The sequence below is a fragment of the Mus musculus genome, chromosome 14 (assembly GCF_000001635.26).
Source record: "Mus musculus strain C57BL/6J chromosome 14, GRCm38.p6 C57BL/6J".
In the NCBI taxonomy this organism is placed as follows: domain Eukaryota; kingdom Metazoa; phylum Chordata; class Mammalia; order Rodentia; family Muridae; genus Mus; species Mus musculus.
This window is the reverse complement of record NC_000080.6, coordinates 70,135,377-70,162,534: the sequence shown is the minus strand read 5'-3', so window position 1 is coordinate 70,162,534 and position 27,158 is coordinate 70,135,377. Positions and strand designations below refer to the sequence as shown.

General features: G+C 50.3%; 3 protein-coding genes across 12 annotated transcripts in view; 2 read left to right on the top strand and 1 right to left on the bottom strand.

Annotated features, from left to right (window-relative positions):
- Window positions 1–3,032: 3,032 nt before the first annotated feature.
- Window positions 3,033–8,130, top strand: 9930012K11Rik (RIKEN cDNA 9930012K11 gene). 2 transcript variants are annotated; one of them, NM_001112735.1, is made up of 7 exons: window positions 3,033–3,203; window positions 4,881–5,356; window positions 5,736–5,876; window positions 6,017–6,119; window positions 6,259–6,374; window positions 6,582–6,685; window positions 7,259–8,130. In NM_001112735.1, exons 1-7 carry the CDS (start codon window positions 3,155–3,157, stop codon window positions 7,365–7,367), a joined length of 1,098 nt encoding a protein of 365 aa, NP_001106206.1. In that variant the 5' UTR covers window positions 3,033–3,154; the 3' UTR covers window positions 7,368–8,130. The 2 variants fall into 2 exon arrangements, with proteins under 2 accessions (NP_001106206.1, NP_001004155.2); NM_001004155.2 differs by having other exon boundaries at window positions 6,579–6,685.
- A 613-nt stretch (window positions 8,131–8,743) lies between these two features.
- Ccar2 (cell cycle activator and apoptosis regulator 2) lies at window positions 8,744–24,367 on the top strand. Of its 3 annotated transcripts, none has more exons than NM_146055.3 (21): window positions 8,744–8,908; window positions 9,778–9,871; window positions 10,071–10,162; window positions 10,564–10,655; window positions 10,860–10,974; window positions 11,132–11,261; window positions 11,427–11,523; window positions 16,573–16,692; window positions 18,725–18,947; window positions 19,023–19,136; window positions 19,447–19,610; window positions 20,004–20,175; window positions 20,365–20,592; window positions 20,688–20,924; window positions 21,523–21,667; window positions 21,988–22,070; window positions 22,402–22,548; window positions 22,664–22,775; window positions 22,855–23,043; window positions 23,160–23,365; window positions 23,588–24,367. In NM_146055.3, exons 2-21 carry the CDS (start codon window positions 9,814–9,816, stop codon window positions 23,630–23,632), a joined length of 2,769 nt encoding a protein of 922 aa, NP_666167.3. In that variant the 5' UTR covers window positions 8,744–8,908; window positions 9,778–9,813; the 3' UTR covers window positions 23,633–24,367. The 3 variants fall into 3 exon arrangements, with proteins under 3 accessions (NP_666167.3, XP_006518960.1, XP_006518959.1); XM_006518897.4 differs by having other exon boundaries at window positions 8,750–8,908; window positions 21,991–22,070; XM_006518896.4 differs by having other exon boundaries at window positions 8,826–9,475.
- Window positions 24,368–24,570: 203 nt separating this feature from the next.
- Bin3 (bridging integrator 3) overlaps window positions 24,571–27,158 on the bottom strand; it is a 37,876-nt gene continuing 35,288 nt past the window's right edge. For 4 of the 7 annotated variants that reach the window (XM_030247901.1, XM_006519332.4, XM_030247902.1 and 1 more), the window contains one exon: window positions 24,571–25,396. In XM_030247901.1, the coding sequence (XP_030103761.1) occupies window positions 25,250–25,396 (147 nt within the window). In that variant the 3' untranslated portion in view covers window positions 24,571–25,249. Of the gene's footprint in view, window positions 27,037–27,158 lie in introns of all 7 variants that reach the window. The other 3 variants (NM_021328.4, NM_001360404.1, XM_006519330.3) reach the window with 2 other exon arrangements.

The window sequence follows — 27,158 nt, the reverse complement described above, 5'->3', positions numbered from 1 at the left end:
TGGGGAGTCGGTCTGAGCTGCTGGTTAGAAAACAGGTAGTCTCTTTGGTGTCATCTAGTGTTCAGCGATCCCACTGCAGGGAAACGGCTCACAGGAAGAATTCCCTGGAAGTTGGGCTTCTGCATAGTGGGCAGACAGAAGGATTAAACACCCCCTCCACCCCACTCCCACACTTTCCTGTAGATAATGTGGAAGTAGCTGCCCTGGGGCTGGCATCATAGACACATTAGCTGTTAAGGCTGTCCCGGAACACACAAGGGGCTGCTCTGTGTATTCAAAGCTGCGGCCCTCTGAACTAGGACTGATGCTGTGTTGAGAGCTGAGTGACTGCCAAAGACAATGGTCAGCTTAGAGCAGTGGCTGCTGGGAAACCTGCACTGAGGTCAGCTGTGATAGGAACGTCACCTGGAATCTCTGGGGATGCTTAGTCACTCGAAGCAGTGACAGGTTGGAAAGGGTGAGTTGGCTTCTTGATATGGTTATATCCACACCTGCAGCAAACCTGTATGAGCCACAAGGAGTGAAGTGGGGGCAGGCTGGGTAGGCCCTAGTTCCCTCATCCTCACCATCAGCCAGCTAGTGGTGAGTTCACCTTCTCTCTGACCCACACATCCCTTTGGCACTACTGCGTTCTATTTCTTCCTGCATTTTGGAGAGTAAGTTCAAAAAATGATAGATTTGTTAAGTGGTCCAAGCATCTAATGATCCTCCCTTCAAACAGCTGGGGGAGTGGACTCAAAGTGACACAGTTGGATAATGGTGGCTGAGACTCTGAGGCAGTGGTTCTCAGCCTTGCTAATGCAGCAACCCTTTAATACAGTCCCTTATGTTGTGGTGACCCCCCAACCATAAAAGGATATTCATTGCTACTTCATAACTGAATTTTTGCAACTGTTAGGAATCATAACATAAATATTTGCAGGATATCTGATATGCAACCCCCAAAGCGGTCAAGACTCACAGGTTGAGAACCACTGCTGTAGAGCATTCTGCATGTACTGTGGATGTTTGTACCTCCTCTCTGCGCTATCTGCATCCTCCCAGCTCAGAGGCAAGCATTGCTGGCACCCTCATTCTACAAATGAAGAGCCTGTGGACAGGGAGAACTTCTAGTTAGTAAGGGAAGGACCCAAACCAGAACCTGTTGTTTTCGGGTGCTTGATCTCTGTTCACTTGTCCCCTTAGTCAAGCGTGGTGTTTTCAGGGAGCCAGCTTCCTGAACTTGGGACTTCTCCACTGGAGGCAGAAGGACCACGGCCATGGATGGACTGCCTGAAGGAGCAACAGACGGTAGAGCTGTGATGCTTCTTGCAGTTTACTCCAAAGGGACATGATTTTTCAGGTGGAGGTGGCCAAGAAAAGAGACCTAGGTAATGGCAGGTACTGCAGGGACACACAAGCCTTGGGGTAATGAAGGACTGGCTGGGTTATGAATTAGCTTCAGTCAGGACATTAGATGCAGAAGGAAGCCTAGCCCACTACCTCAGGTCCAGTTCCCATGAAGGCTGTGACAGATCAGACCTGGCCCAGCCTTGCACAAAGGGGCGGGGCCCTATCTGGGAGGGAGTGTATGTTGAGGAGTGTATTTAGTGGGGTGTGTGTGGGTTCTTTGTGCTGAGACACTGCATTCCTGCTGGCCTGGCTTCCTGTTTCTAGATGCATTCCTGACCCTAGTCACCAGGGATACTGCTGCTTGGAATCTGGGCCCCACATTTTCCAAATTCAGGGCAAAATTAGGCAAAGGATACCCCTGTTTTACTTCCCTACAGCTTCACCTTGGGGGGGTGGGAGCCACCTGGCTTGGCTGGAGAAGCTTGCTTCTCTGGATCTTCTTGGGCTTGGAGAAGGCAGTTCTGCCAGGTCCAGCATCCTGTTTCCCTCATTATATTTGAAGGACAGGCATGGGGGTGGGGTGGAGCAGCCAGCAACCCTGGGAACTCATGCTGCAGGAAAAGGGCTTGACCTAAACAGCAAGGTTCTGAAGATGACAGAGGACTGCAACTCAGCTCTCATCTTGTAACGGGGGTTGGGGGGATGGGGGAGTGGGAGAGTGGAGGAGGTTGTGGGGCTCAGTTTGCCAACTTCATAGTACTGCAATTTGCATTGTTGGTGGCTCTCTGACAAAGGAACCAGCGGAGAGCTTTAGAAGATGGGATCAAGGAAGAAGCAAGGAGAGGGGCGGGCGACTTCCGGTGACTCTGGCTCTCAGTCTCTTCTCCAGGTCACCCATATTTGCCTCTAGGGCATTTGAGGCCAGCTGAGATTTCCCAGTCCTTATTGGCTTCAGAGAAAGGGGATGTTTCCCTAGAAGCCCCAGTACCATCTGGTCACCTGGTAGTTGGCCATCAGCTGCTTCCTGGGCTCCTTTTTAGAATGGGGTAGGGGTAGAATGGAACCGGGCCGAGGGTGGTGGCTGCTAGGGTCAGGGAAGCATTTAAACTTCTGCTCAGCCTCCAGGCTGTGGTTCACCTCCTGCCCACAGCCTGCAGACCCAGCCACCACACGCCTACAGCAGCACCCAGATAAGACAGGCCTGGGCTAGGTAAGGGGTTCTTAAGGAGCTCTGGACACAGGTTTTCCCAGGGCGCAGAACCCTTTCCCCTTCCTGACAGGCTGAGGGACCTGCCCTCAAGTTATACAGCTGTGAGGCCGGATGCAGCCCTAGTCTGCCTTCTTCCCTCCGCCAGCACTGTGGGGTTCCATTTCCTTCCGGGCTGTTGTGCAGTGCAGCTCCGCATTAGTAAGGTTCCAAGCTGCAGCAGCAGGAACACAGGCAACTCGAGCAGTGTGTGTGTGTGTGTGTGTGTGTGTGTGTGTGTCTCGGGGTGGGGAGCGGTGACCTCTCGCAGCCAGCCGGCTAAAGCCCTCGAGTGGGTACACTCTCCTCCAAGAGCACTTAATTGGGGCACTTCTGCTGCAAGGGCTGGGGATATGAGCCTAGGGAAGGCAGTCTCCAGACTGATGATGCCTAGGTCAGTGCCCTCCACCTGCGTGCCGCGCCCCGCCCCGCCCCGCCCCCCGCAGGGAGTGTCCTGGAACCACGCCCATCTGGGCAGGGATCCACGGGCAGAGCCGCTCCAGCACAGCTAGGGACTTGGGGACGCCCGAGATCACTCCGGTGCCGCTGCAGCGGTTTCCACGTCTGGAACACGCCATGCTGAGCCGGCGCCGCGTCTTTGCGGTGGAGCGACTTGGCGGCCGGGGTGAGTCGCGTTGCCTCCCACCCTGGGGTCGTCTCCTATTCTCCAGCCCCGCTCAAGCGGCGTCCACCGGCCGCGCCCCCTTGCTTCCTTGCTTTGAAGGAGTCGAGTGAATAGGCTTGGGACGCCATACACAGCGCAGATCCTCCGGGATTTGCAGGCCAATCACCCATCACCCACATTCTATGGTCCGTCGTCTCCTTTCCCCCTAATTCCCATTGTGGAAGCTTCTTCTATCCGAGGTTGGGTGGCTCCGATATTCTTGCCCCAGCCAGCAATCCTGCAAGCCCCTTGGTGGCCACAAACCCATTTCTCAGGGATGGTTGCCGGGTTTAGGCTTCCTGGTACACTTCCTGATCCAGAGGGGACGGGCTGGCATCCTCTTCCCGCCAAAGCTGCCCAAGCTTCTGCCCGATGCCCATAGACCACCTAGGCCATCATAACCCCTGGCACAAAGGTGGTAATAAGTGGATGCTAACCAAAGGGGCGAGGAGATTCGTGCCTATAATCCCAGCACTTGGGAGGATTCGTGCCTATAATCCCAGCACTGAGGCAGGAGGAATACTGGGAGTTCAAGGGCAGTTGAGGATACAGAGTAAAACACTGTTTCAAAACAAACAAAACAAAACAAAACAAAACCAAAGTCAGTTTCCTTGTTTTACTTAGTTTATACTTAAAAGGTTTTTGTTGTTGTTTAAATTTTTTACTTTTGTCTGATTTACCTGTGTGGACTGGATGGGGAAGTCAAACGAGGGGCTCAGAGCCCTTGGATTGGAGTTTCGAACACCCATGTAGGTGCTGGGAACCCAAGACCCACCCAAGACCCACCCAACGCCCATCTTCTGGAAAAGTAGTATTTTAAAATACTGAATCATTGATCCAACTCCAAAAACTTCCATTTGTCACATGATCATCCTTTCTTGCTTAAAAAAACAAAATTATTCTAAATGATTATAATTGCCAGCCGGGCATGGTGGCACATGCCTTTAATCCCAGCACTTGGGAGGCAGAGACAGGCGAATTTCTGAGTTCAAGGCCAGCCTGGTCTAGAGAGTGAGTTCCAGGACAACCTGGAACACAGAGAAACCCTTGGGGAGGGGGCATTGTTTTTATTGCTGCTGCTGCTATTTCTGTTTTGCAGTGTGAGGATGGGACCCAGTGCCCTGTGTGTGCACTCTCTGAAAGCTCTCACAGGGTCACATCTCAGCCCCAGTTGCTGTCATTTTTACCAGTGTCCTCATAAACTCTAGGCGATACCTCATTCTGCTTCCTGGTGTGTCAGGGACTCCAGATAGCACTGTGTAGCCCCGTCCTTCACTTCGCTCTTTCTCCCTCCCATATCCAGGAAGTCCGAGGCACTTAGACTTGATTGTTTCAGGTGAATCTTAGTTAAGGGTCTCTTAAGCTATCTGCATTGCTGTTTGTCATGACTTGCAAGGACTTTGCCTACCACATGCTGGAAGTGTAGGTTTCTGTTGGCTGTCAACAATTGTTATAAGAACCCTATCTATACATCTTCCAAGCAAGGCTGGAACTTTATCCCAGTGGGGATGGGGTTGTCCTGTGTCTTTGTTCACCACTGGTACAGGACACACCTCCTCAAGGGAATGCTGTTGAGTGCTAGGAATGCTGGAGGCGTTGAGGGCATCCTGCCCAGCTTGATACGGATTCTCCTTACAGATGGGGCCTTTGAGGACCTGGCACAAGGCTGTGTGGTGCCAGGAGTCACTTGCACCTACAGACGGATACCAGACAACACTCACGAATGTTCACTGGACTTCAGGGAGGGACAGAATGAGCTGAGAGGTCTGGAGAGACAGATGCCACTTCTGAAACTGGCTTCCCAGGACTCGGGCATGGAGATGGTTGTTGGGGACAGCTCCTTGGCTACCTTATCAGGACTTTCTCAAGATTCTCTGAACCTTGAGCCCATGGGGAGCCCTGAGCTGCCTCCTGCTCAGCTAGACCGGCTGCTGGCCAGACAGAAGCTGGAGGAGGTGCTGGAGAGATCTCGAGAGTTTCCCAGCTTGTCTGCGCAGCGTGGCCCCCTGCAACTGCTGAACAAGCCTGTAGATGGAGTGCCCATCTTTGCAGGAGAACAGGAGTCCACGGAGGCAGACACTGAGCTAGAGGCTGGTCTGGAAGAAGCAAAGGAGGCGAGTATTCATCTTGGCTAAAGTGCAGTGGAGTGGGGCAGGGTGGGGTGGGGTGGAGAAAGCCCTGAGGTGTGGCTCATGGGGACCCTTCCCCCCATTTTCCCTGGAGCTCTCTCGGGGTGGGGCATCCCTTGTCCCTAATTGATGGTTGTGTCATTGCTTTCTGTCTCACTTCGCACCCAGCAGTATGTAGCCACCCCCACAGAGGAGGCAGACAGGTATGGGTGACATGCTCAGCTGGCCACTGGGGAAGCCAGCCAAGTGTGTCTTTCTTGGCTTGTCTGCTGTGTTCCATTTTGTTGGCTCAGTGCAGCCTGACTACCCAGAATGGGAGTTTTGGCTGACTCTGAAGGTCTTCCTACCTTAACGTGTCCCACAGGTTGGTAATATGGAGTCTGCAGCCTGTACCTGCCTTCCAGGTCAGGGCTTGCGCTATCTGGAACACCTGTGCCTTGTGCTGGAGCAGATGGTGAGGCTCCAGCAGCTGTACCTGCAGCTGCAGACCCAGAGACCCTCTAGGGTGAGTGATGTACAGGTGCAGGTGGCCAGGTCAGTTAGGGAGGAAAGTGGGGGGAGGGTGGGACCCCTGGAGCATGAATGCCTTCTGAACAGCCTCAGCTTTCGAGTGAGTCTCTGCTTGTTCCATCTTGCCTGCCTCAGGATCCTGAGGAGGAAGTATTGGCTCCAGCTCTTTCATCATCACATATCCCAGACAATAGGGTCCAGGAGCACAGAGAGGAGCTAAGCCAGACAAAGGACCCAGGTAAGGGGCAACTGTGTCTTCCTCTGCATTCTGCTGCCTATGTGCCTGCCCAGGGTCCCATCAGCAGACCCCTAAACCGTAGCTTAGTGGGGCTGCTTCCTGCTTGTTTCTGGCCCCAGATGATGTAGTTCTCTTTCAGAAGGTGCAGAGGCAGCTTCACTTCCAGAAGTGGGGGTGCTTGTCACCAGCCCCTCTAGGCTGCCAGAGGCCTTGCTGGAACCAACCCACATCCTTCCACCCTCCCAGGAACCCAAGGTAGTGATGGATATATGTGGAGCAGGTAGTAGAATGGTGCAGGGTGGGGGAACATGGGAATGTGTAAGTGCAATGACAGGGAAATGACAGGATTGCTGTTTGGAGCAGGTGATTTGCTTGGGCAGTGAAGTTCCTGGTAGCTTCATTAGGGATGTATAGTATATAGATGTACTATAATAAGATGAGCCCTTATTCTCTGTTCAGCAGGATCTCTCCCACTGGGATAAGGTCAAAGTTCTGCTCAATCGGCTCCGTTGGAGGAGCCCTCGACTTCCTGAGCCTCCTGTTCCCCCTGATGGTTCTGGATCCAGGTGAGTCTTGTGCCTGATTTAGATTTAGGCAGTGGGGAGAGACTGCTGGGCGAGGATGTTGGTAGTGTCCTGTCTTGTAGTTAAGATGCCCCATTTGGCCGGGCTTGGTGGCGCACGCCTTTAATCCCAGCACTCAGGAGGCAGAGGCAGGCAGATTTCTGAGTTCGAGGCCAGCCTGGTCTACAGAGTGAGTTCCAGGGCAGCCAGGGCTACACAGAGAAACCCTGACTTGAAAAAAAACAAAACAAAACAAAACAACCCCCCCAAAAAAAACCCAACTAAACAAAAATATGCCCTATTTGTTGGTGAAGAGACAGAAGATGACATGAGATTGGGAACAGTGGCTTTCCCGAAGCCACTACCAGATTGTGGGCGGCATGTTCATCCTCACGTGTCAAGCCCTCACTCCTTACCACTGAAATTTAGGGGCTGGTAAGGTAGACACACAGGCAAAGTATTTTACTGTAGGTGAAGTCTGTCTGTCATGGTTGGCAGCTTCTCCTCAGGAGGTATGCAAAGCTTCTTGTCTGTTTTCTTTCTCTTCTTGTCTAACTTTCCTTTGCTTTTCTATAGGATGGAGTTTAGAAACCTCTCTGACAGGACTCCGTGCCATTCCCAACGGAAGACCTTTATACCAGCATTGGTGGTTAAGAAGCCACGAGCAAAAAATCTTTCTGTATGACCTCTTGGTGTACCTGGTGACCTTGGGAAGAAGTCCCTCACATTTTGGCTTACTGCTGCTTCTCTGCACTGCCAAGAAAAGCTATTGGTGCTTGCTCCTCTTCAAGGTGAAGGCCAAATCCATCTCTAAGCATCGAAGCAAGGAGCCCTGGATCCCCAAGAGGTTCCTGAGTGCAGTTCCAGCACTCTTCCAGGGCTCTTCCTCCTCATCAGAAATCTCTGGGCTTAGGCAATGTGAATTGACTTATTTATCAGGTGCTCATAGAGCATGTTTAGTATGGGAGTGTGTCAGCATGTTGCAGATGTAAGTTTATGCAATCTTTGTTGGACTTCCGTCTGCCCCATCTGATGGAATCATTCGTCCAAAGGGTTGGTGTTTGGGGTGTCACTGGAAGGATGGCACCGATCTTCATTCCACAATGAACAGTTACTAATGTGGACTTCTAATGTCTTCCTCATACCTGAGACGGCAGCCCTAGGACCAAGAACAACATTGCCTTGGGTACCTTTGTAGTGAGTCACGGCTCTGGAGTACAGCCCCTGAAGGCTGAATGAGGGATGGGGGGAAGGTCAAGAACATTGAGAGGAACAACACATAACTTGCAAGGTCAACTCTAAGATGCTGTGTTCTATCCTGGAGTTTAACCATAGCGAAGTCTCTTAATTTCTGAGCCACAGCTTCCTACTTGGGACCATGATACCCACCTTACCTACCTCATAAGCTTGTTAGGAGGATGAAGTAACATTAAACATTCTCAATGTGTGCTGTGACTGTTAAATGACCTGGGAAGGGTGTGATGCTGGAGGCAAACAGGAGTGGGGAGATGGGAGGCCAGAAGTTAAAGGAAGGTGTGTGTGTGTTCACTGTTAATAGTTGTGAAAATAGCCACATTTCTGGCAAGATTTTGGATAGAGCCACTTCATTAAGATCGTGTACGTTTCATATTTGAGAGTCTGGGTATAGATTTCGGATATGCTTACCCCTTGCTGATGGTGCAGTCAAGAAAAGGACAGGAATAGGGATGGGGGTGGGGTGGGGTGGTCATTGGCTTTAGTCAGAAGACTATCCCCTGGAAATGGACCCCCAGTAGGCACGCTCCTCCTCTAGCCAATGGAGGCCCTGCTTCTTTTGTTGCTGTAGTCTTGGGGGTTAGTAGAGCACAGCAGGGTGTGTAAGTGGTAGTCCCCTTCCTTGTGTTTGTGGGAGTGGGTCCAGTTCCAGTCATTTTGAGACCTGGAACCAATGGTTCGAGCTTACTTTTCTGATGGGACACTTGAGAGAGGACACCACCGAGCTCGGCTTCCGAAGGCATTATCGGATCTGGGAAGGCGCACTTCCGTTCCACAGTTGGAGCGGGATGGCAGGCTGGTGTGGGGGAAGGGAGAGGTCGATGGAGAAGAGGGAGGTACCATATCCGGGAGAGTGGCAGCTTCCGACCAGTGGTCTCTCTTCCGGAGAGGCGTTTCCGGTGGTGGTGGCAGCGGCGGCTGCGGTGGTTCCGGGTGTCTTTGTCCCCCTGGTGTCGTGGCCCTGGCCCGCAGGTGGGTTGGGGGCCTCCTGCTGCGCCCCCGCCTCTCCGTCTCTCTCGGGTGGCGAGGCTGCGGGGTCCGAACGGCGAAGATGCGCCAGTCGCGGAAAGAGCCGAGCCCCTCTGGACTGCAAGCTCCGTCGCCCTGGCAACGGCCTCGGCCCTGGGGGCGGGCGGGAGGAGGAGAAACCTCGCGCCGTGAACCTCCCACGGTGGCTTCTCGGTGGCCCGGCCCGGAAAGCTCTGCGCAGGCGGCTGCGGAGGCCGGAGCCTAGGGTCGGGACCTAGGAGGAGGGAGCGGCGTGCAGGCCGCTTGGCGAGGGCCGGCTGGACAGCTCCCTTCCCACCAGCGGGTCCTAAAGACGCCTGGCGGGCTTCCGGGGAGAGGGCCCGCATCACCAACCCGCTACTCGCACCTTTTATTTTTATTTTTTGCCCCGGCCCTGCGTGGAGTGTTCTGGCGGATGTTTTTGAATGAATGAATGTCACCGGAGCTCTTCCAGCCCCTCACTCCTCCAGCTTCTCTAAGGGGTGCCAGTGACATAGTGAAAGGAGTGCTAAGTTGTTGGGAGACCTGGGTGTGAGTCCCACTCTGTCACTACCTGGTTTTGTGGCCTTGGGCAAGTCTCCGGATCTCAAAGCTCCAGTTTCCTTGTCTGTAAACCAGCATGTCACTAGCACCCACCACTAGGTTATTGTGAGAACAAACTGGAGTAACGTTACTACCAATTTCATCTCCTCTACATCCTCTCCATTCTTCCATTTTAGGACCCACCTCTTCACCTTAAAAGCTTTACTTAAGATTTTCTATCCCCCCTCCCCCTCCCCAATAGATGGAAGTTTTCCATTGGAGCTGCTAACTTCTTTCTGTTTTGATTGAAGGTTTCCCCCCAAGACCTTGAAAGGACAGTATTCCAAATGTCCCAGTTTAAGCGGCAGAGGATCAACCCACTTCCAGGGGGACGCAACTTCTCAGGTGCTTAACTCCTTACTGGTTACACTCAGAACATGCTCGAGACTCAGTTTCAAAAACTATGGCTCTTGGGTGTTTTTCTGAATGTCTGAGTAGCTGATTGGAGCCACCTAGACCTCTGGGTTTATAAGATCCTCTGGCTATCTTCTAGTGCTTCGGGTAGTAGGTGCAATTCCTGGAGATTGCTTCTCTGTCCCCATAGGCGCAGCTTCAACATCTCTTTTGGGCCCTCCCCCTGGTCTACTTACTCCTCCTGTGGCCACAGACCTGTCCCAAAATGCCAGGCACCTTCAGGTATGTTGGGTGCTCTTTCTAGCGAGTTTCCCTTTGGGGCGACCCTAGTATGTTTGGATGCCTGCTGTGTGTTGTTTCTTGTGTTACAATGGTTTTTTGTTTGGTTGGTTGGTTTGGTTTTGTCCTGGTAGTAGGCCAGTGTTGGGGAACGCAGACAACTCTTAGGTTGGGGAATCTTGAATACCTGGCTCCAGAGAGGTCTTGGTGCGGTTTGGATGAAGTCAAGTATTAGCGTCTGTCCTCTTCACAGATAGGCTGTGTGCCCACTGGTTTTCTTCCCATGTGAATTTTCCTGTAATACCACGAGCCGAGTCCCTGTGGCTAGAGATGAGGCCCTAGTGACATAGCATGATTTTGTTCAGGTCACTTCCTGTTGCTTTTGACCTATCCTTCTCTTGCAGAGTGGGGAAAAGCAGCGAGTCTTCACAGGCATTGTTACCAGCTTGCATGACTACTTTGGGGTGGTAGATGAAGAAGTCTTTTTTCAGCTAAGGTAGGCTTGAGGCTAGTCTGTTCTCGGAAAGGTTGTTGCATTTAGTTCTGTCTCTGTGCTGGTGGGCCCCCTCTTTAAAGCCATTGCTTTGCTATCTTACTGCACGGTATGAGAAATTTTGATGGAGAAGGTCTTCCTGGGGGCAGTCAGAATAACTTGTCCAGGGTGCCTCCTGATGGGGCCTCCTGGTTTGTGTGCTGGCAGTGTGGTGAAGGGTCGACTGCCCCAGCTGGGGGAGAAGGTGCTGGTGAAGGCCGCATACAACCCAGGCCAGGCCGTGCCCTGGAATGCTGTCAAGGTGCAGACGCTCTCCAACCAGGTATTTTTCTTAGCATGTCCTCTGCAATGGGGAGGAGAGGAGGAAGTCTTGTGGTCTGACTTTTGGGCACAATCCTTTTTGTTGAGGAGGTGGGATAGATGTCTCTTCATGGTATCAACCTGGGGATCCCCTAAACTTGCCGGCTATTTTCCTCTAGCCCTTACTGAAGTCTCCAGCGCCTCCCCTTCTGCACGTGGCAGCTCTGGGCCAGAAGCAAGGGATCCTGGGAGCTCAGCCCCAGCTGATCTTTCAGCCTCACCGAATTCCCCCCCTTTTCCCTCAGAAGCGTGAGTCCTGGTGGCATGCAGGGTGGGGTAATCTGGAGGGAAGGACTTGTTCCTTTCATATAGATGCTCTTAGAACAGAGGGGGTACTTCTCTACACAGGAAGAGGAGGAGGAAGCTGGACGGGGTTTTAGGGCTTTTGAGTCACCGGCCATTTCCTTTCTTCAGCTCTGAGTCTCTTCCAGACATCCCACACACTTCACCTGAGCCACCTGAACAGATTTCCTGCTCGGGGTCCTCATGGAAGGCTGGACCAGGGCCGAAGGTAAGAGGATGAACAGGCCTTACATCTCCCTCTAGGGGCATGGGCCACCTTTGATACCTGTTGCTACTAATATCTTTTTCTGTGGACACTCAAGAGTCTAGTCCCTTTTCTTTGAAAGGCAGACAGACACATTGAAACATACTTAACAAATACAGTAACTTTATACACTACTTCTGCAAAGCTGAGATTTAATACAGTTTATATTTCAAAATGTCACATTGACAGTTTTTGTTGTTTTGCTCTTTTGAGACAGGGTCTCACTGTAGCGCAGCCTGACCTCATGGAGAGCCTCCTCCCTGCCTAGTGCTGGGATTATTGGTGTGTTCCCACACTTACCCAGCTGAAACACTTTATTTTCAATCAAGTCTTATGTAGCTTAGGCTGGCCTTGAACTCAGGATGTAGCTAAGGATGACCTTGAACTTCTGGTCCTCTTCCCTCCCTCCTAGGTGCTGGTTTACAGGTGTGCGGCATCAGACCTTCCTTGCTTATGCATTCATTGGTTATTTATTTATTTATTTTTTTAGCTTTCTGGTCTTGACTTTGTGTGCACATGTGCATGTGTTTTATGAGTTTGTATCCAGGTGTGTGCAGAGCCAGGGGGTTGATGCTAAGTGTCTTCTGTTGTACTCTGCTGGGTTTTGTTTGCTTTTATTAGAGGTTGAGTTTCACTGGGGCTTGCCGTTTCGGCTGTGTTGACTGGTCAGCAAGGTCTAGAGATCCTCCTGCCTGCCCCTGCCAGGGCTGGGATCAACAGACTGTGTCAGCTTTGACATGGATGCTGGGATCCTTATGCAAGCAACTTTACCCACTGAGCCAGCGCTTCAGCCCCAGATAGTTACAAAAGTATATAATTTCCCCTTTGTTTCTAGTATTTAACATAGAGATACCAGGAATTGTTACAAGAAAATAGTAACATCAAAGAAGGGATTGTTGCAAAATGTTTTGGTTCCTAATTTAAGATGGCTTCTTTGTGTATACTTTGTATAATAGTGTTACAACACGAGGCTACACTATATTCAGTAGTTCAGGCTTTGTCCTGTGCCAATACTTTTCTTGGCCTTAATGTGGAACAAGCATGGTCTATTCAGGCACTTGAGACATCCTGTGGTCCTTTATCATCTGCAAATTTGGGGAATTTCCAGGAGCATGCTCATTGTGTCTCAAGTTCACATCTCCGTTGTGCTTCACTGTCCTTGAGAGTTTTCGTTTGGCTTCTTATAATAGAAAATTCAATATATGCAAAGGAAGTGGAAAAAGAAAACGAATCTTCAAGCCATTACCTGATTTATACAAGTATCATTACCTGCCTTCTTTTTTATTTCTAGACTACCTTTATCTCCTTGTAACCTTGAACTTGTTTTTGCTTTGTGATAGAAATCTTGAAGTGCAACTTAGATTGAAATGTCAGACTCTTGATGATACATTTTTTCTTAATTTATTACATGTAAGTACACTGTAGCTGTCTTCAGACACTCCAGAAGAGGGCATCAGATCTCATTACAGATAGTTGTGAGCCACCATGTGGTTGCTGGGATTTGAACTCAGGACCTTTAGCAGAGCAGTTGGGTGCTCATACCTGCTAAGCCATCTCACCAGCCTGTTGATGATACATTTTGATCTCATAGCACCCTGCCATTGTCAGAAAGATCCCTTGTGCTGTGATGTGTTTGAGATAACTCCAGAAAGGGGACCACCCTGTCTCCCACATGCGGATAAGAGCTGAGACGCAGTTCAGTGGGGAACACTTGGAGTAAGCATGGCAAACCTGAGGAGAGCTGAGGAGAGCTGAGGGAGGTGACATGGCCAGTCCCTGTGCAGAAGCTAGCATCCGTTCTCAGGGAAAGGCTGCTGTGGTCCCATGGAGATTGGCCTGGCACTTTTTTCTACACTTTCTCCATTCCTAAACTCATACATGGCTTGCACCTATAATGCTTGTCTAGTATATCTTCCTGGGCTTCTCCATTCTGTAAGCTTACGAAAGCCTCCAGCACAGAACCATAACAGGTACCTGGAGGGTTTATGTTACCTGGTTGGAAACCATTGACTGTGGGCTTGTGCTTTCAATTGAAATTCCAGCCGTGGCTGCCAGATGCATTTGATTGCCAGGTCCTGGTGCACCACTTGCAGTGTGTTACTTTGGCCAAGGTGCTTCAGAGTTACAGCTTTTAGAGAACGTATTGAGTAGGAAGAGAGGCATCAGGAATTAGTCAATCTGAGGAAAAACTTCCAGTTTGTAAAGGATTTGGTCACATGGGTGGTTTGTCTATTAGCCCAGCTTCATGTTAAACTCCCAGCTCTGGGGTGCAGAATAACATTTCCCTTGGACTGCTCTTGTGAGCAGCTGAGGTCTTTAGTCAAACCAGGTTTCTGCTGCTCCTACCATTAACATGTTTCTTGACAGCTCTGTGGGTCACATGCAATTAGGAATGTAAGGCCAGCCCAAGCTACTTAAGACCTTGTCTCAAAACAAAAGACTAACAGAATGGCAACATTGAAGGGTAAAGTTCTAGCCTTCTTTGAGTGTCCTATTATTGACAGGAAGGTAAGTGTTTGGGAAATGGGGGGTTGGAGAGATGGCTCAGAGGTAAGAGCACTGTCTGCTCTTCCAGAAGTCCTGAGTTCAATTCCCAGCTACCACATGGTGGCTCACAACCATCTGTAATGAGATCTGGTGCCCTCTTCTGGCCTGTAGGCATACATGCAGGCAGAATGCTGTATACATAATAAATAAATCTTAAAAAAAAAGTGTTTGGGAAGTGGTTTTTGCACAGGAACACTGTTCCTGTTGTACCTTCCTGTGACCTTGCTAGTTTCTTTCTAGCTAGTACATGGTCTGTGATATTCAAGGTATTTGGTTTTTTTTTTTTTTTCATTTTTTATTAGATATTTTCTTTATTTACATTTCAAATGTTATCCCTTTTCCTAGTTTCCTCTCTGAAAATCCCCTATCCCCTCCCCCACCCCTCCCCCCAAATACCCCAAGGTATTTGTTTCTGTTTAGACATTTCCCCACACTGTAGCATGCTCTTCTCTAAAGGTTTATTCTCTCACAGCTGTCCCGTGTCTGAGCACACTTCGATTACATCCCCATTAGCCTCCTGCCCTCCTGCCCTGAACGCTCTCCTCCTCTCTCTTTTTAAAAAAGAATATTCTACTTTTCCCCTGACAGTCTCATGATGCACACGTGTATCTCAATCATAGAACTCCAGCCTCCCCCTCCTCCCACCTCCCTAACATTCCATGCTTACCTTCATGGTCTGCTTTTGTCTGTTTTAACCTACTGGGTTCAAGTAATGCTACCTGAAGGCTACAGGCGTGGGCCATCCACTGGAGCACGGGCAGCCTACTGGAGAACACACCCCCACAGATAAATTCCTCCTCTCCCAACTCTACCTTTGCCTTTTTTTTGGCTCACTCTGTCACTTAGTTTGTTATTTAGGGCCTGCTTACATGGGTGCTATTGACTGGAGCAAGCTCATTTTACCATTAGCTACACTACTGAAACCCGGAACTCTTGCAGCAGCATCTTGGTGACTGCCTTACTGATGAAATCATTATTACAGCCACTACATTCAGCTGTCAGTGAGGAGGCATGGGCTCCATTAGATAACTTGGTGTTTTGCTTTATACTGCTCCCCATGTCCCCAAATACTTGGATAGTTTTTCAAGGGTAGAATTACTGGCAAAAGGTATTGTTTTGTTGTCCCCTTGTTTTTATTCAGTTAAAAATATTTATTTTTATTCTTTAAAAAATTTGAGCTTGGCATGGTGGCACATGCCTTTAATTCCAGCACTTAGGAGGTAGAAACAGGTGGATCTCTGTTGAGTTTGAGGTTAGCCTGGTCTACAAAGTAAGTTCCAGGACAGCCAAGGATACACAGAGAAGCCCTGTGTTGAAAAACCAAAATAAAATAAGCATTCTTTTAAGTCAGGATTGGTGGTGTATATCTTTAATCCCAACACTTGGGAGCAGAAGCTAGAGGATTGGTGGCCATGAGTTCAAGGCTAGCCTGGGCTACATGGTAAATTTGAGCCCAGCCTGAGCTACAGAGTAGAAGACTATCTCAAAAATTCTAAAGCAGGGCTGGAGAGATGGCTCAGTGGTTAAGAGCACTGATTGCTCTTTCAAAGGTCCTGAGTTCAAATCCCAGCAACCACATGGTGGCTCACAACCATCCTTAAAGAGATCTAATGCCCTCTGGTGTGTCTGAAGACAGCTACAGTGTACTTACATATAATAAATAAATAAATCTTTTAAATTTCTAAAGCATGGGCTGGAGAGATGGCTCAGCAGAGAAATGCACCTGCCACTAACCCTGATGACCTGAGTTTGATCTCTGGGACCCAGATAGTTGGAGAAAACCAATTTCCACATGTGTATTGTGGCTTGTGCACATGCATAAAACATAATAAAAATCTAAAACACTAAGCCTGCAGGATGCGCAACAGGGAAAGGTTCTGGAGCCTGTCTCTAGCCATGATATTTGAATTTAAAACTTTTTACATTTATTTATTGTTGAGTGTTTATGGGTGGAGGTCAGATGACTTGAAGAGATTAGGTCTTCCCTCCCACCATGGGGGGGTGGGGGGGAGGGTTGTTCTGGGATCAAACTTAGGTCACTAAGCTCTTTGGCAAGTGCCTTTATCTGCTAAGCCATCTTGCTGGCTTATCTTTCAGTATTTTAAAGCTCTTCTTTCTTATAATAGCCTTTTGTATATATGCTGTACCTTGCATATATATGAATGTGTGTGTGTGTATATATATATGTGTAGTTATTTATGTACATGAATACATGGTAGTTGTCTTCAGACACACCAGAAGAGAGCATCGGATCCCATTACAGATGGTTGTGAGCCACCATGTGCTTGCTGGGAATTGAACTCAGGACCCCTGGAAGAGTAGCCAGTGCTCCTAACCACTGATCCATCCTTCTAGCCCCTGTATTCACTTCTTAATGTTGAGGACTCAGGATTTTCTAGTTCTTTATATACTGAATACATATGTAACAATATGGCTTCTTGTTTCTGGTGCTGGGTCACCTTCCAGTGATGACTATGACTCGAAGAAACGCAAACAGCGGGCTGGCGGAGAGCCTTGGGGTGCTAAGAAACCTAGGCATGACCTGTCTCCTTACCGGGTTCATCTCACTCCCTATACTGTGGACAGGTAAGTAAAGGCTGGGAAGGGCTGTCCACTTGCACAAACAACGCTTTCTAGGTCTATTTGGACGCATGCGAATGTGTGTAGACTGGCGGCCTCTTCTAAAACTAACCAACCAATCTGTGGGAATCTGCTGCACATGTTTTGGTGTATCTTCAAGTAGGTTCTGTGCTAATGCATGTTAGTCTTATTCTGTATGTGTGCATGCACATTTGTTCATGTGTGTGGGTTCACGTGTGTTTGGCCAGACAATACCATTCAGATATCATTCCTCAGGTGTTGATTAGCTGTTTGCTTTGGAGACAGGGACTGACTGGCCTGGGAGTTGCCAGGCAGGCTCAGTTGTCTAGGAGCTGCTTGTTTCTGCCTGAGCTACCATGCCAGCAATTTTTCTTTTTGAGTGCTGGGATTAAAGGTGAAGGCAAGTGCCCCCATATCTGGCCTGGTTTCTAATTTTGATAGCTATTACCAGTTCTTTTTCTGAGTCTGTGTCCACTTACACAGTCACCATGGTGCAAGTCACAGAATCCTTGTTTTCTGTACCTTTGCCAACACTGTTTTCATATGCCTTTTTTGTTGTTATTATTGTTGTTGTTTTTCTAGACAGGGTTTCTGTGTATCCCTGGCTGTCCTGGAACTCACACTGTAGACCAGGCTGGCCTTGGACTCAGAGATCTACCTGCTTCTGCCTCCTGATTGCAGGGATTAACTGTGTGTACCAGCACGCCTGGCCTCCTGAGTGCTAGGACGAAGCGTGTGTGCTGGCACAGCTGGCCTTTATGATTGCTTTTTGACTGTGTGCCTGCATGCTTGGCCTTCATGGGCCTTTTCATTGTAGTTTTGCTGGGGGAAAGTGCTGTTCTGATTTTCATTTCTAATTAGCAGTGAGTCTGACATTCTGAAAAGAACATTGTACATCTATTACTTTTTACGAGTGTGTGGGCTCCTGTGTGAGGTCAGGGGGTCTTTGAGGAGTTGGTTCTCTTCTTCCACCATGTTGGTTTCAGAGATTGAATTCGGCTGGTAAGATCCTTGCCTAGGCTTTCATGTCGCATGTGTATGTTTCTGGGAAGGCCTTGTCATGTGAAGTTTCAGTTTTTCCTAGGTACCTGAGATTTTTTTTTTACTGACTAGTGAGTTGTTTATCAAGACCATGGCCATTCCTGGGGCTTGAGAGATGGCTCAGTGATTAGGGGTCCATACTGCTCTTCCAGAGAACATGAGTTTAGTTCCAGCACCCACATGACGCAGCTAACACCTGCCTGTGACCTCCAGCTCCAGAGGAATTGATGCCTCTGGGAACTCACACACGTGTATGCACCCATACACAGATAGACATAATTAAACCCTTAAAAAGCCACGACCATTGCTGTGTCATGTGTTGTGATTTCTTCTTTCTTTCTTTCCCAGTTTGGCTTTCTTTGTTATGGGGATTTATAAATCAAATGGTCAGATGGGGCCATCCTTACCCCTGGGAGATCCCTAATTAGAGTCTTTATTTCTCAAGCTGAAGAAAATGCTGTTGTAGTCTTTGCTGTTTTGTTTATTAGTTCGTTCCTTCATTAATCCATTCATTCAATGTGTCAATGTATTTGGGGGTGGAGGGTGGGATGGCATGCATGTATGTGAATCAGAGAACAACTCTAAAGTTGGTTCTTTCCTTCTATGTTTGCATGGGTTTTTGGGGATGAATAGGCTCATACAGCAAACACCTTTACCCACTATAAGCCATTCTGCTGGCACTGCAGATTTGTTTAAAAAAACAAAACAAAACAAAACCAAAAAACCAACTTTTTTTTTTAAGTTTATATGTATAGTGTCTTGCCTACTTGTACGTATATAAGTGTGCCACATGTATGCTTGGTGCTCAGAGGTCAGAAGAGCGTGTCATCCTCTAGGACTGGAGTTGCAGATAATTGTAAGCTGCCATGAAGGCTCTATGAGCTAATCCTGATCCTCTGTAGGGAAGCCAGTGCTCCTAAGCTCTGAGATGCTCCTTCTTTAGTGCTGAGTGGATCGCCTTGCTGTCTTCCTACAGTCCCACCTGTGACTTCCTAGAACTGCAGCGACGTTACCGCAGCCTGTTGGTCCCCTCAGATTTCCTTTCCGTTCACTTGAGCTGGCTGTCAGCCTTCCCTCTGGGCCAGCCCTTTTCCCTCCACCACCCAAGTCGGATCCAGGTCTCTTCAGAGAAGGAGGCAGCTCCAGACACTGGTGCTGAGCCCAGCCCTGAGGACAGTGACCCCACTTACAGTTCCAAGGTCAGTTGACTGGGCTCTTGTGACTTGTCACCTCACTAGGACATAATGTGGCTGAGCACGTTGTCCCCTACACAGGTGCTGCTGCTCTCCTCCCCAGGCCTGGAGGAGTTCTATCGTTGCTGCATGCTGTTTGTGGATGACATGGCTGAGCCAAGGGAGACACCAGAGCATCCTCTGAAGCAGCTAAAGGTAAGCACTGGCTTACAGGAGGCAAGATGTGCTGGCTGGTCAGTCTGCCACACTTTCAGCAGCTAGGCTTCTGTGCATTAACATAGAAACTTGGTGTTTCGGAGCTGAAGGCCCTAACTTTATACAGGAGGACCGCATAGAGATGCTTCCTCTGAAGAGGAGTCAGGCGGCTGGTTTGCGTGAATGGCCCTAGAGCCCTAGGTGGTGGCGGCCTTAACTACTTCTTGCTGCCTCACTTCTTGCTGGGCAGCTGCCTTGCCTCACTGTGGGAGACGCAGGCCATGTTTCGTTATTCCCAATCTCTCTGCAGTTTTTGCTGGGCCGGAAAGAAGAAGAGGCAGTGCTGGTTGGGGGTGAGTGGTCTCCTTCCCTGGATGGCCTCGACCCCCAGGCAGACCCGCAGGTGCTGGTGCGCACAGCCATCCGCTGTGCACAAGCCCAGACTGGCATTGACTTGAGCACCTGCACCAAATGGTGAGTGGCCTTCCCCATGTGGCCAGCTCGCTGTGGGGTGTCAGGAGCCTGGCTTCTGCCCTCTAGGTTCTCTCCTGCCACAGCTCGTGCCTGCCCATTCCTAACTGCTCACAGATGACTGAGAACCCAGGGCTGTGAGCATCGATGGCAGCTGACCCCCCCAAGCCACACCCAGTACTCCTCAATGCCTTAGTGTTCCTATGTGCTATCTGCTCACTGCGTCTCCCTGTTGCCTAACCACAGAGGCTTTGGCGTGTGGCTTTATGTCTGTACTCATGGCTTGGCATGCAGCATGTGTGCATGGAGTGCTGACTGGAAGCAGAGGTACTTGTCTGTGTGATACTGGTAAATATGTCACAGTTGAGGGCTTTCTTTTCCTTTTGCTGTGACCAGGTGGCGCTTTGCTGAGTTTCAGTACTTACAGCCGGGGCCGCCCCGGCAGTTACACACAGTAGTGGTGTACCTGCCAGACGTGTGGACCATCATGCCCACTTTGGAGGAGTGGGAGGCACTGTGCCAACAGAAAGCCACGGAGGCAGCTCCCCAACCACATGAGGCATCAGGGGTAAGGCTGGGCCTTATGAAAATGCAGGGAAGCTGGGCATGGTGGCACAAGCCTGTAACTCCCACACTGGGGAGGTGGAGACAGGAAGACCCAGAGTTCAAAGTTGATTTCAGCTACGTGAGCCCCTATCTCAAAAGTACGTGCCCTGACCCCAGGGCCCAGAAGGTCACATCTGAGCTATTGTCATAGGAAGCAGAGGCTACTGAACAGGCTCCTGATGTGTCAGAGCAAGCAGACACTTCTAAACAGAACACAGAGACAATGGAGGCCACCACACAGCAAGATGTGGACACTGATCTCCCAGAGGCCCCTCCGCCTCCTCTAGAACCTGCTGTGATGGCCCGTCCTCGCTGTGTCAACCTGTCTCTTTATGGAATTGTGGAGGATCGGAGGCCAAAAGAAAGGATCTCTTTTGAGGCAAGTGCGGGAGAGAGCTCATGAGTAGACGAGAGGATAGTGTGGCATTCTTGTCCTCTTCCCTGATGCCATGGTTCCTGCACCTCTTTTAACAGGTAGTGGTGCTGGCTGAGCTGTTTGTAGAGATGCTGCAGAGGGATTTTGGCTATAGAATTTATAAGACGCTGCTGAGCCTTCCAGAAAAAGTTGTGTCTCCTCCTGAACCTGAGAAGGAGGAGGCAGCCAAAGAAGATGCGGTCAAAGAGGAGGAGGCTGTCAAAGAGGAGGCAGTGAAGGTGTCCAAGGATGAGGTACAGAATGAGGGCACAGCTGCCGAGTCAGACAGCCCACTGGTGAGTACTGCTCTCAGTCCTGGGCTGGCCCAAGGCCCACACATGGTCATGCTTAGTATGATTCAAGCCTCTCACGTGTGTCAGGCGCTGCTTTAGGCACTTTGCATGTCTAGTTGCATTGCTCCTTTATGTTACCCAGTCTCTGGAGATGGGCTGAGGCCCAGGAACATGAATCTCTGCATGTGGCCACACAGGAAGTGGTATGTCCAGGGTGAGGGTAGTGGCCCCAGAGAGCGAGGGAAGTGTGTCTAATAAGCCATGGCAGCATAGAAATGCCAGTCAGAATCCTCAGGAATTAGGATTACCTGATAGTTAGGTGGACAAACTGGGTTTTAGCCATTTCTAAAATGTAACTTGGCTTATTATCCAAATATGTCATTTACATGTAATTGCTTAATTATGTGTACAACTAAGACTGACTCCTGAGAAATACCTCAGGGGTCTACATGTGCCCTTGCTGATCTGAATCCTGGTATGGTTAAATACCCATGAGCACATGGTGGGTCAACAGAGTGCCCACCAGTGTCCAGCACATTTAAGCAACTGTTAGCATTAGAAGGGTCCTGCTCCTCCTCACCATCTTGGTCTGCTTCTCTAGAAGGAGGATGGGCTTCTGCCCAAACGGCCCTCTTCAGGGGGAGAAGAGGAGGAAAAGGCCCGGGGCGAGGCGGCTGAGGACCTCTGTGAGATGGCCTTGGACCCAGACCTGCTGCTGCTGCGGGATGATGGAGAGGACGAATTTGGTGTGTCTGGGGGAGTGGCTCTCAGGGGCTGGCTGTGGTAGCTTCCTCTTAAGCAGAAGTGGTTCTCAACTTTCCGAATACTGCGACCTTTAATACAGTTCCTCATGTTGTGGTGACCCTCCAACCATAAATTCACTTTTCATTGCTACTTCACTACTGTAATTTTGCTACTGTTATGAATTGAAATGCAAGTATCTGCTATGCAGGATAGCTAACATGCAACCCCTGTGAAAGGGGTTCACAAACAAAAGTTGAGAACCACTGCTCTTAGGGGTGTAGACTATCATCCTTGGTAGATTCTGAGCTTGGGATTTCTATAGCAGGAGCAAAGCTAGAGGAAACAGAGGTTCGTTCTGTTGCCTCAAACCAGTCAGAGATGGAATATTCTTCTCTTCAGGACATGGTGAGATCTTGTCTCCTCCTGTACCTGGTGGTGGGAAGCTTGGCCCTTCCTGGGTGAGGGTTCCCTACCAGTGACCTCTTCCCTAGACAAGAGACCAATTGTGTTCCTGACTCCTGAGAATACTCCACTTTCCCTGTCAGGGTAGAGCAGAGAGAGCTGATCAGGGAACATAGCATGTTCTGGGAATGTGCCCACAGAAACCTGTAGCCCCAGCTCCGACCTCCACTTATGAGGTCTACCTGTTGCCGTCAACCCTGCGCCTGTCTGTGTGTGTCGTGCCCTTTAGCCTTGAGAACTGTTTGTAAAGCCTGTTTCTCTTCTTTCCTTGTAGCCTAAGGAGCTGGATCCCTCAACTGTGCTCCCCCTGGACTGTCTTTTGGCTTTTGTGTTTTTTGATGCCAACTGGTGTGGCTACTTGCACAGGCGAGACTTGGAGAGGGTCCTCCTCACACTAGGGATCCGGCTCAGTGCAGAGCAGGTAGTTTCTCTTCTCTCGCCTGTGCTTCTAGAGGGCCTTTCCAGAGCTCTTGCATGCTTCTGGTCTCCCTGATGCAGGCATGTGGCCAGTAGGTGTCCTGCTGTGTTTTCTGTAGGCCAAACAGTTGGTTAGTAGAGTGGTGGCACAGAACATCTGCCAGTACCGGAGCCTTCAGTACAGCCGTGCTGAAGTGCTGGACGATGGCCTTCCTGAAGACGTGCTCTTCGGTATGTCTTGTGCTCTGTGGCCGGCAGGGAGTGGGGCCGTGGTGGGCCATTCTCCTGAGCTCATGCATGTCTTCTTTAGGAAACCTGGATCTACTGCCTCCTTCAGGGAAGAGCACAAAGCCAGGTGCTGCCCCCACAGAGCACAAAGGCCTGGTGCCCCACAATGGTAGCCTCATCAATGTGGGAAGCCTGTTACAGCGTGCAGAGCAGCAAGACAGTGGCCGCCTATACCTGGAGAACAAGATTCACACACTGGAACTGAAGCTTGGTGAGTGTGATGTCACAGCCACTCAGGGGACAACACTCCTTAGGCCTCAGGCTTTTGTCCCAATGCTCCAGTGGACTGATCAGAGCCTTCCTGCCATGTCCTCACCTACCTTTCAGAGGAGAGCCATAACCGCTTCTCAGCCACTGAGGTGACAAATAAGACACTGGCAGCAGAGATGCAGGAGCTGCGGGCCCGGCTGGCCGAGGCAGAGGAGACGGCCCGGACAGCAGAGCGACAGAAGAACCAGCTCCAGCGACAGATGCAGGACTTCCGCAGGCGCCTGACCCCACTGCACCTTGAGATGCAGCGGATTGTTGAGAAGGTAAGATGGCTAAAGGGTGGCCATAGTTCCTTTTGGTGAAGCCACAGAAGTAGAGTGGAGCTAGCCTCTGTGGAGAGGCCTGGGAGACACCTGGCCCTTCCTTGTTGTGCTAGTCCTCCATATACTGGGTTCTTAGGAGACTCAGCTACTCTCAATGCTCTGCACTCCAGTGGCAGGACATGGGAGAAGCCTTATCCTCCATTGCTTCATGTGCTCACACAGGCTGACAGCTGGGTAGAGAAAGAAGAGCCAACGCCTAGCAACTGAGTGGCTGCCTAGTGAGGTCTGCGATGGAGCCTGATGACATTAGAGCCCTTTTGGTACCAGAAGGCAGCTGGAGCAGGGCCTGGGAGCCACAGCAGGGGTAGCTTGAGTTCTGTGCTCAGCCTCTGCAGGGGATGTCAAACTCAGTATGGGGTTTGTGCTATGTGGATGGATATGTAAGGAACTCCAGTTCCAGCTACAACTAAATACAACGTCCTTTGCACCCCTAGAATGTCATTTTGCCCTCAATCTTGGAATTTCTCCCAGGGCCCTTGTAGTCTTGTGCTGTCTCCTGTCCTCGTCCATTTTAGAGCAAGACGGGAGGAAAAGGCATTTCCAGCCCAGAACAAGGTCTAATGCCAATAAATGGGAGGAATGGGTGTAGAGTTGATGCAGCCAAGAATGTCCGTCCTCTGGGCGGCACAAGTCCCGCAGGCTCTGTGTCTGTTAGGTGATGGAGCCCATTCAAGGAGCATTTGGTGTTGGGTCAGGGTTGCCAATAGAACACTGTGTCCCAGCTGCCCCCAACTTGCCAGAAGAACCAGCACTTACTTCTTTCTCTAGTTCTTATGTTCAGAATGTGGTATTGGCCCTGGCCTAGCCCCTTCCACTTCCCATAATTCTTGCCTCTTTCCATAATTCATGGTTTCAGTTCGACTTTGTATATAAAGTTGTTTGTTGGTTTTTTTTTTTTTTTTTGGCTTTTTGTTTTTTAAATAAACCAAAGTGAAAAACAAACCAAGTGTGAGTCTTTGTAGCTAGCTCTCCTCCTCTTTCAAGCTGCTGTACCCTCTCTGTTTGCCAGGCCTCAGTTCTCTCTAGAAGGCAGCAGGCAGGCAGTAAGTGCCACAGGTTGTGACTGAGTGAAGGCACTCTGCCAAGTTGGCAGGGCTGTGGCAAAGCTGTGACAGCTCCCTCTTGGTGTCAGTTAAAGTACACTGTTGTTTTACTGGAAAACTTTACTTGAAAATAAAATTCCAATAACAAGTGAAAATAAAATTCCAGTAATACAGGTGAGACAGAGCCTTGCTTTGAGGGCAGCAGTTCAACATGTAACATTTCCTAGTGGACAGCTAGAGACAAAGCCCCAGTTCAAGGGAAAGCTAAACTCCTGGGCTTTGTCCCTGTGCTGGACCTATAGGGGACTGGCTTTGGTTGTGTTGGCATGAAGGGCCCAGAGAGGCTGAGAGACCAGGGCACTGTGCCTCACCCAGCAGTCTAAAGAGTCCTGAGAGGATGGTGGCTTTCCTAGAGTAGGTCCTCTGGAGGTAGACAGCTAAGGCTTCAAGTTCCACAGGAAGCCCAGGCCCTTCCAAAGGCTCCTGTTGGCCAGACACTATAGCACACTCTGGACGGTTCTGGAAGTAAAAAGGCCCCAGGGTTTTTCTACATTGCTTATCAGCACTGGACACAGGGAAGCAGCAGCCTGTGAGGCTCCTAGTATCAGGCTTAAGGACATGGAGACATTTAAGTCAGAGAACTGGCAAGGTACAATAGTGGCCACCTGTCTCCAACTGCCTGGCCATTGGGAGGTCCATGAATCCATGCCCGCTAGGAGCAAAGCCTATAGAGATGTCACCTGTGTCCCAAAGAGTCTAAGGACTCCTGAGGGACAGGGGCTCAGTCATCAGCCACGATGGAGAGGGCTCGGAGTTCACTTAGTTTGGTCTCATTTTCCCGCTCTCGCTGCTCATCTGAGTGGCCTGGCTGGTCAAGCTGCTGGGTCAGGTCTCCAAAGATCTTATGCATTTCTGAGTAGTATATAACCTGGGTAGGAGACAAGAGTTGTTGGCAGGAACTGGACTCCAGTTCTACACAGCACTCAGTCAGCAAAGCAGGTGAGAGGCACAAGCAGGGCCTGGCTCTGGGTCTGTGGGTTGCTCTGGCTGAAGGCGGTGGGGTGTGTCTCTCACTTGTTCCATCACTGCCTCTTAGACCTCACCCTATCTATCTATCCCTCAGCAGTCTAGGGGTAGGGAACCACAGCTGGGGCTTTTGGAAATATATACCACAGAGAAAGGTTTGTCAAGACCAAAATAGCTAGATTGGGCAGGGAGACTACATTTGAGGGTGCCAGAGGGCAGTATGTGGGCAAGGGCAGGCCTGGGGCTTACTGCTGTTTCTAAGCAAGGAGAGGAGCCAGGGGCTTTTGGTCATGGAAGAAGAACCCAGCAGACATTGGCTCCCCAAGTCTTGAGAGCTGGCCCTAGAAGTCCAGTTAAGGGAGGTGTCAGCTCCCCAGATCCCACCCCTTCCCAGTTTTGCTAGTTATCACATCTAGGTTAAGTTGCCTGGAAGAAAAGCAGCACTGATGTGGTGAGAGTGACTGGGTGAGAGGTGGGAGGCAGGTCCAAGAGTGGAGGGGTTTCTCTATGTGATAGATGGCGACTTTTCCACAGAGGCTAGAGGCCATTTCTGCCTCAGCTTCCACTTCCTGATGTGACATCACATCTCATCAAAGTGTCCCCATTCTTCAAGCACCTCAACTTTGAGATGTCTCTAGGATTCTCCTTCCATCTAAGAAACCAGACGATGGGGACTGGGAGGGTGGCTGTGCAGCAAGGGCCAGTGGGACATGGTATCCTAGGAAGTCTCTTTAGAATCCCCAGCTAAGTTGTAGCGGGCCAGGTACCCCCGCCCCCAATCCCTGCCTAAGACACAATGCCTGTTGAGTCATCTGGAATGCGCACTTCTCTAGTGACTAATAGCAGCAGCAGCCGGGTGAGAAGGAGGCTGGCACAGGGAGAGGTGGTAAACAACCCTGGCTACCCTGCTGCTTGGTTACGGGGTACCCCATAGCCTGGGCACCCTGCAGCTTCCTCTAAGGATCTGGGGGTGGGGATGGTGTATGCAGCTCACTAGAAGCAGAGGCAGGTGTCAGCAAAAGAGAGCAGGCCAAGATCTCCTGTAAATCCAGGCCTCATCCAAACAGAGGGTGCAGCAGCTGGAAGGCAGCCCTCACCTGCAGGGACTACAGGAGAGCATCCTCCCGCTTCTGTTGTCTGTCTCACTCCCTAGAGAGCACCGGACTGAAAACGTGTCACTAGCAAGTCCAGGCTCCAGTCCAAACCTTGCCTGGGCTTCTTGATGGGCATTCTACGCCATGGCTTTGGGTATCATTCCAAATGAAGGCTGGGAAGTGGGAATCAGGCTTTACCATGGCCCCTGTGGCTAGGAAAGCAACAGGGAATGATGATGTCCACTGGAGGGCAGCAGAGGTGCAGCTAAGACAAGAAGCAGGGCAGGCAGAATTTGTGGACAAGAAGCCTTAGCTTGGTGGCCAGAGAGTGTTGGAGTCCAGAGATGGAAGCCAATACCCGCGATCAGTGAGGAGGTCTGTGTGCAGAAGCCCTGCTCCTGGCTCCAGTACCACTGCCTCTCCCACCTTGCCAGTGGTGAGAACAAGCCTGAAGATGAACAGCGAGAGGAGGGCAGGAGCCTGCTGCATGCCATCCCAATTGGACCCAGCAGCAGGAGACACTGGGCTCCGACTGGGTTTTACCCTCTTTCTGGCTGCCACCCCCATACT

What these genes read in the sequence shown, in the direction of transcription:
- 9930012K11Rik (NM_001004155.2), top strand. Translation starts at nt 3,155, where the DNA reads ATGCTGAGCCGGCGCCGCGTCTTTGCGGTGGAGCGACTTGGCGGCCGG. An exon ending in AGACCCAGAGACCCTCTAGG is followed by an intron (nt 5,877 to 6,016) that starts GTGAGTGATGTA and finishes TGCCTGCCTCAG; the next exon opens with GATCCTGAGGAGGAAGTATT. An exon ending in CCTGATGGTTCTGGATCCAG is followed by an intron (nt 6,686 to 7,258) that starts GTGAGTCTTGTG and finishes GCTTTTCTATAG; the next exon opens with GATGGAGTTTAGAAACCTCT.
- Ccar2 (NM_146055.3), top strand. Translation starts at nt 9,814, where the DNA reads ATGTCCCAGTTTAAGCGGCAGAGGATCAACCCACTTCCAGGGGGACGC. An exon ending in TTGAGCACCTGCACCAAATG is followed by an intron (nt 19,611 to 20,003) that starts GTGAGTGGCCTT and finishes TGCTGTGACCAG; the next exon opens with GTGGCGCTTTGCTGAGTTTC. An exon ending in TCCGGCTCAGTGCAGAGCAG is followed by an intron (nt 22,549 to 22,663) that starts GTAGTTTCTCTT and finishes TGTTTTCTGTAG; the next exon opens with GCCAAACAGTTGGTTAGTAG.